The sequence below is a fragment of the Convolutriloba macropyga genome, chromosome 4 (genome assembly GCF_964194025.1).
Source record: "Convolutriloba macropyga chromosome 4, txConMacr16.3, whole genome shotgun sequence".
NCBI lineage: Eukaryota > Metazoa > Xenacoelomorpha > Acoela > Convolutidae > Convolutriloba > Convolutriloba macropyga.
The window spans coordinates 16,328,056-16,335,962 of NC_134471.1; the positions used below are offsets into that span (position 1 = coordinate 16,328,056).

Genomic DNA, 7,907 nt, shown 5'->3' on the forward strand with positions numbered 1-7,907 from the left:
ATAACATCCACATACCGTTCTCTGTAGCTCTCTGATTATCAGACTACGCGATTTGCCTTGCAACACATTCTGAACTTGCACAATAAGGTCTTCGGGGACTTGTGAAGGAGGGATAAAAGGGACACTGCTCATAAACAAATTGCGGTAATTTGGCCTGCCAGGTCGAGATGGTGCGCTGCCACTGCCACCAGAAGCACCAGCATTTGCGCTACTTGATCCAATAGTTGCTGAGGTTACATTTCGCCTATACGGCACTCTTTCAGCGCCAGTCAGGCCACCAATCAATCTTGCGCTCTTCTTTTTCGGTTTCTTTGCAGACCATAGGCTGGAATGTGGAAAATCAATGACGCAGTCATAAATTGTAATTCAGAATTTATAATTGTTAGCCTATTAATGTTACCTTTTGGAATCATTTTTGTTAGATTCAATGTGTTCGGCATTTAGAGAGTAAGCGATTCGGCATATTCGTCCATCCTGAAATCACAATTGAACATTATTGATGGAAACCTAATCAATCTTACATATTGATGTAAAATTGCACAAGGACTCGCAATGGTGACCAGGCAAATTCACGTGAAAAGTGAATATTTACGTGCCTCCAATAAAATGGCAATATGACTTGACGCAACTGCAATTTGTCTAACTGAAGACTGTCCGAGAGCAGCAACCCACGGTGGGTTGATTACTTTCTGCTTATTTATAGAGTCACTAACACTGCTTAACCTAAAAAAATAATATATTAAAAAATTACACTGAAGTACTTTGAAAAATAATTTACATAAGCTGGTTTACTTCTCATTAAATATTTCGTCTGATCCTGGTAGCGAATAGGTGAAAAAACGAAATTCGTCCATACATTCACTAGTATCTGAAAGATACAATGAGAGAAACAGACAGAGGAAAACAAGAGAATGCCAATATCTTTCCGCATTCAATGACTCGAGAGCTTTTTTTTTATAGAAATCGAGGTTAACCGAAAATAGGGGCCCCACGTTTCTTATTCAGCTGAAAATTAACTCAGCTTCACTCAAACTGTTCATGGATAATCAGATGATCCCATCGAAAGATCGGGTCACTTAATTTGGATCTTTTCCGTTTGTGCCCCCGGGCTTAGTGGGTGCATATTAGGGATCTCTTCCGTTTGTGCCCCCCCCAGCTTAATGGACGCCCCCAGTTTCATATTTTAAATGATGACCACTGATGATGCGAGCAACCGAGTGGCCTCAAGAGTCAACTCAAATTCTGGATACTATCCAAGTGTTGAAGAACTCCTTGTTGCAATGAACAATGATGTTGACTACAAGACTCTCACTGGGAAGCTCACAAAGGACTGGCTACATTGCTTGCTGAAAGCCACTCCAGTAGTAGTAGTAGTAATAGTAGTAGTAAAAGACTTAAATTCCAACAAGAGGAATACATAGTAAAAGAAAGACACGACAGTACAAATTAACAAAGCACAGTAGCAAATTAAGATCTGCAGTCCACACAGCGACATTTAAGAAAATATGTACATGCCCGATAGTAATTAAAAGAAAGTGTTTTGGCTATGAGAAAATTATCTAAATTCTTACAAAAAATATTGAAAGATGACCTAAAGTCAATGACGTTGATAGAAATTAAGTAATTGGCGGAGTGGATAGTTCGACTAAGAAAACAGTTGTCAGTTTTGAATTTTTTGTTCAACGGTTGTTCAAAAAAGGTTTTGACTGACCCTCGGGAGCTGAGTGTCGTACTATTGACATGTAGCTTTAAGTAACTCTCCATTGTTCCATGCCAAGTTTTCCATAGTAGAATAAGGTCAGCTGGCGCAATTTGATAGCAAATTGGATACAAATTTAGTTTTGAAAGTGTATCGTTGTAATCCTCAGACCTAATAACCCAGCGAAACACTTTGCGCTGAAACTTTTCTAACACTTTCAAAATACCAGTTTTAACGTTTTAACACACCAAGCTTAGGAGCAGTAAAGTAGCACAGATAAAATCATCGTTTGGTACAACGTTTTCTTGCGGAAAATAGAAACTTGAAACGGTATGCTTCTTTTCAAAAAATCAAAAAATTTTATTACATTTCGCAAGTTTAGTCTTAACGTGTGTTGTCCAACAGAGATCTTCAGTAACTAGCATTCCCAAATCCATAATCTCTCTAGTGAAAAGAATTTCCGCTTCTCCTAGAAATAAGGGAGACTGGCTGCACTTAAAGTTCATCGCTTCACACTTTTCTGGATGAAATTCAAGTTGATTTTTGCGTGACCATTCATAAATACCATTGATGTCACATTGCAGACCTTCGAAACAATCAACGCATAGCAGCTTTAGGTCGTCGGCATATAAGTAAACATGGGAGTTTTGCACATGGTCAACAAGATCGTTCATGTACAAGATGAACAGAAGTGGTCCAAGGACACTTCCTTGTGGGACACCAGATGTTACAACGGAGGGCCTAGAAAAAAAGATCCTATACGGACAATTTGGTGTCGATCTTCGAGATAATCCGAGAAAAGATGAAGAAAAGCGTCGTCAAACCCAAATGCTGCCAGTTTTGTTATTAATTTATGATGCGGAACGGAATCAAAAGCCTTTTTGATATCAAAATAGACGCTAGCACAAGGAAAATTTTTGTCAAGATTGTTGTAAAGAACATCAAAATATGAAATAAGTTGAATAGTTGTGCTGCGTCTCTTCATAAAACCGTGCTGAGCGTTTGTGACTAGCGGCCTAACTAGTGGATACAAAAAATTGATTAACATTTTTTCAAAAACAATAGAAAGCTTTGGAAGCAAGCTGATCGGACGATAGTTTTTAACGTCACTTGTTGAACCATTTTTGTTGAACCCAGCACTCTACTGAATTTAAAAGAAGCTATGTCATATTTAAAAATACTGATTCTTGTTGACAGTAGAATGAACACTTAGGATAAAATTCTTGATGAACAAAAAATGGTTACAGAGGAAATAAAACAAAAGTTAACTCAGTTTAATATCAAACCAATGGAAACATACAAGACAAATGAGAGACGAATTATTGAGCCAGCCATAAACGATAAAAAAATTTTACGGTAACTTAAAGTTATTGGTATACCTGAAAACAAGGAAAGTTTTCTAATGGACATCTGTTGAAGGACAAACAATCAATACAAAATGGGCGTTCAGTTAGCGGATTTTATCCGTTTGTGCCCCCTAGCTTAGTGGGCGCATATTATTTGCACACCCCAGACGCACGTGCAATATTTTTACATAATGATTTACTATGTAATGGCACGTGCTCTGTAACTTGGGGCGCATAACGTACTGGGGGGGCACAAACGGAAAAGATCCCAGTTAGCTATTGAAGACTGCTTTCGATAAGGAAAGTATGTTTCTACGAAGCACCGTCCTATATTGGTGACGTGTCCGTCTATTTGAGATGCTAGGTTATGCTTGGGTCAAGCCATTGAGAGCAAGATACATGCACGTAGGAAAATTTTAGTCAAATTAGAGTTATCTGCGGCTGATAAAGAAAAAGAGATAAAGCTGTTGAAGAAAAAGTTCGAAAAGATACAATGAATTCTGATGTCAGCTCAAAAAGAATAAGAGCAGGCTTAACAAACCTTGATGTCTCAAAAACTCGAGGTCCAGATAACATTCCCGCCTGTTTCTTGAAGCAACTGGCTGAAACACTCAGTCTATTTCTGAGCGCAATCTTAAGGAACATCAAAAGATTAGTAAAAATCCCGAACTGTTGGAAAATTGGAGCTGTGTCGCCCATCCATAAAAAAGGCTGCAGAGCAAGTGTCAAAAATTACAGACCAGTGACATTGCTGTCTATAGTTTCGAAAGTACTCAAACGATGTATGTATGATCCGATCGAAAAGCAGTTCTCGGATCATTTAACAACCAGTCAACATGGATTTGTGAAAAAACGATCCGTTGTGTCGAACATGCTCTGTTTCTTGAACGACGTTCAAGTTGCGTTTGAAGGAAACACAAATTCGGCGTATTCCTTATACATCGACTTCTTAAAAGCATTCGATAAGGTCCCGCATGCTGAATTGTTGATCAAAGTAAGGAGAATTGGAGTGGGCGGTTGTGTACTTAGTCTTCTCAAGGACTATTTTTATAACCGTAAACAGTTCGTGAGATGTGATGGTGTCAGGTCGGACCTTCTACAAGTATCAAGTGGTGTTCCGCAGGGTTCCATTTTCGGCCCCTTACTCTTCTGCATCTTCATAAATGATTTGCCAACTTCTTTGATATCCAGCACCCCATATCTGTATGCGGATGACGCAAAGTTCTTGTTTATTGACAAAAGTAACCAAAAAATTCAAAAAGAAGTTGACAGAATCTCACCTTGGGTATCCAGGAACAGAATATCACTTGCTGCTGAAAAATTTTGTTATATAGCATTTAAGGGACAGTCCCTCAGCCTTACGATGAATAACACTACATTAGAGCAATCCACAAAGGTGACTGACTTGGACGTGCAGCTTACAGGTACCCTGAAAGCGGCAAAGCACCTCGAGTCTAGGCTTGCGAAAGCTAATCGAACTTTTGGTTTTCTGAAGAGAAATTTATCGAAGAATATGGAAACGAGAGTGAAAAATTGTGCTTACAAAATCCCTAATTCTACCCTTGATTACTTTTGCTTCAAGCACTTGGCACCCATCGCGTGGAAGTATGAGACTAATGGAATGCTTTCAAAAACGTGCGTTGAAGTGGATATCGGGCTATAGGAATGCATCGTACTTTGAAAACATGGTATCTCTAAGATTACTTCCGCTTCCTATGTTTCTGCAACTCAATGATTTAATTCTATTGTCTAAACTGTACCATGATAAAGAAAACGCACTTCCATTCATAGAAACCTATGAACACCAATATGGTAGAGTTAAAAGCAGATTATTCAAACTTCCAAAACTGAGAACCAAAAAATTCAGAGAGAACTTTTACTTTCGAACTGCCAAAGTTGCCAACAATCTGCCTGAAGAGATAGACTTTTCCCAGCCATTGGGACTCAAAGGACGTATTCTGTATTTCATGTGGGACCGTCTGATGTTGAACTTCAACAAAAGAGTAGTGTGTACATGGACCATTTTCTGTGATTGCGCCGATTGCAGAAAATAGTTGAATCAAGACCAAAACGTATGGGAGCAATCCCCTCGACTTGATGCCGAAAAGTTACAACAACAACATCAACAACAATGTGGTTGCATCAAATATAAGTTCAAGATACATAAGTTAAAGCTATTTTACGACAATCAAGAGGTAGCTCGTGATAGACTACAATTCTCATTCATTACGATCAACGTTTGGGGAAATGCTTCAGCTAAGAAACGCCTACAGCTGACTATTTCTTAATCTAAACTTTTTCCGCAAATTGTTTGCCTCACAGAAACCTGACTTGATTCTGATTTTGACTCGAAATTGATCTTCGATACTAACTACAATGTAGCACTCATAGCTTACAAAGAGAAAAGTGCTCATAGTGGTGTTGGCATTCCTCAAAACAATAATGTATTTAGCAATGTTGACTGGGTCTTTTTCTCATTCTCTCATAATGAGATCGAAAGTTTCTTCGACCTTTACACAAATTATTTTTCTACATAGAGTCCAGGATGGCACACACGAGGGTGGTCATATGCTGGATTTGTTTTTGCTATTTTTGACCACCTTTATCTATCATTAAACTTCATCACGAAAACTTATTTTAGTGACCATTTTGGCCTTAAAACTTGCATTGACCTACCAGAGCTCAATTCCGAAAAATACTCTAGCTTTTAATTTCTTTCCCGTGACTGTTATTCCTCTATCAATTATATTTTGTCTTCTAGTTTGTTTTCCTTAGCCTTAGATACAAAATCACTGGAATTTGTACCCTTCTTTTTGAAATATCTGGATGATCTTCTTTGCAGTTATACAACAATGAAACGATCGAAAAGAAATAAATTGCGATAGTTCTATTCTTCCCAAACTATTCATGCTTTGAGTAAACGCAACAACGTTGTTAAAAAATTACTGGATGTTTCCTTCTGCGTTGGTGGAAGAACTTAGCAGAGATTTAGAACTTGACACTGCAGTGTATCTTGATGAGTTTGCCTCAAATAATACTAGCGCGTCAAAATGTTTTCGTCCTATTAGTAGACTCAAAAGTGGGCACTTACCTATTGAAACGGGATCTCAAAATACAAATCATATTGGGTACCCGTCCATTGAGAACGCTTTTAATGCCTATTTTATGAAATTCTGTCAGCCTGCTGTTGGTTTTTTTGACGACTTTGAACAACGGACCTTGAATGAGCTCTGCTTCACCAAGGAAGATATTCGAGCCGTCTTATCTCACACTTCCATCGGTAAAAGTTTTGACAAAATTCCAGGAGACTTTTCTTTGGATAGCTCCAGATAGCTTAACTTACAATGTCATGAAACTTTTTCAAAGCATTGCTGAAACTTCGATATATCCAAATTTATGGAAACAAGAAATGATCATAACAACTTTTGAAACGAGCTCCAAATTCTATATTAAGTCTTATTGTCCAATTAATAACTCAAATAAATTATCCTTAGTCTTTGAACGAATTATTTTTATACTCTATGTCCTTTTGACAGAAAGAGAATATCTCGTCAGTTCGGATATACGAAAGGTTATAATTTCTTACCAACTTCAAGCATTTTCAAGCTGCCTGTAAGAGTTGATTGGATGTACTACGGCAGAAAATTTTTGAATGCTTTCGAAATGGTTATCATCCGATCGATATACAAAGATCTACGCTTTAGGCTCACAGATCTCACAAGAAAATGGATATAGGAAGCGATTTTCGTTCAGTGTTTATTCGCCATTTTTGAGGACGAATTCCCGCACCTCATTAAGTATCGCCTACCTGTGCTAAATATGGCCCACAAGCTCTTGCTTCAATAAAGCTATTCGAAAAAATAATTTTCAATTGCCCAAAATTGAATTGTTATTCGACTCTCTGACACAACACAGAATGGCCAAAGAGCATTTTTTTGACAAATGATTTAAAACATGCATCGTCAACTCCAATTGCATTGAGATACATCAACACCTTAAATTTTAAGTGTTTTATGTGAAGAAAAAACTGGGAAATAAAATCAGAAAGTGAATACTTCTTCCACGATTATGTAAAATTATTAATTTTAAGTAGTAAATAATCTTTATGGAGTTTTAATTTCTAGCAATCTTTAAGTGATCATTGCTTTTGTTGCTTTGTTAAGCAACTAAGACATGCATTTCTCTCTTTTATGGCCCAATTGGGTTACCGAAAACATGTCCGCTTTTTCCTGGTTCTCTCAGGGAGCTTCTTCCAAGAAAATATTGGCTTAGTGCCACAATAGGGTGATTAAAAACCTCTGTATAAAAATTTCTCAACAGCCATATGTATTTGAGTCGTTTTTTCATTTTTTCTCTGTCTCTTACTTTTTGAAGACAAATCTGAGTCCGAAGTGTCACATGAATTTTTCTAATCTGGTGTCACTGAATAATCCCTTTTATACCCACTGAGCGTCAGTGCAGTATTATACGGCAAGGGTTGCGTTCTCGTCTAAATAAGTATTTATTACTTTCTCGTAATTTGGATTTCTAATTTCTATCTTTTTTACGGTGTTTGGAATGGGAATATTACATGATCTAACAAAATGCGCTTCAAGGTCTGTTACATTTGTCGTTTTCTTTTTGTATTTTCTTAATTTATCAAATTTTGCATGTAATGCATGATAAAGATTGAAAATTATTATTGAGTTGGGCTTTTATACATAATAGTAGAATTCTAATAGACATATTGAGTTTTGTTGCATGTCCAATGGCTATGCCATCGCTAGCAGTTGCATTTATGGCTTCAATACTGTTTTGAAACTAAAAAATCTTCAAATCATTTTTGCAGTCAAGCGTTTAACTTGATAGAGTCTAATTGATCT

The 7,907-nt window shown here is 37.3% G+C and overlaps 1 protein-coding gene across 4 annotated transcripts in view; it reads right to left on the reverse strand.

The window, feature by feature from the left end:
• LOC142337479 (E3 ubiquitin-protein ligase UBR5-like) overlaps nucleotides 1-7,907 on the reverse strand; it is a 140,206-nt gene that overhangs the window by 112,542 nt on the left and 19,757 nt on the right. For all 4 annotated transcript variants that reach the window (XM_075386731.1, XM_075386730.1, XM_075386732.1 and 1 more), the window contains exons 2-5: nucleotides 793-866; nucleotides 597-723; nucleotides 401-474; nucleotides 16-325 (exon numbers count right to left, since the gene is read on the reverse strand). In XM_075386731.1, the coding sequence (XP_075242846.1) occupies nucleotides 16-325; nucleotides 401-474; nucleotides 597-723; nucleotides 793-854 (573 nt within the window). In that variant the 5' untranslated portion in view covers nucleotides 855-866. The remainder of the gene's footprint in view (nucleotides 1-15; nucleotides 326-400; nucleotides 475-596; nucleotides 724-792; nucleotides 867-7,907) is intronic.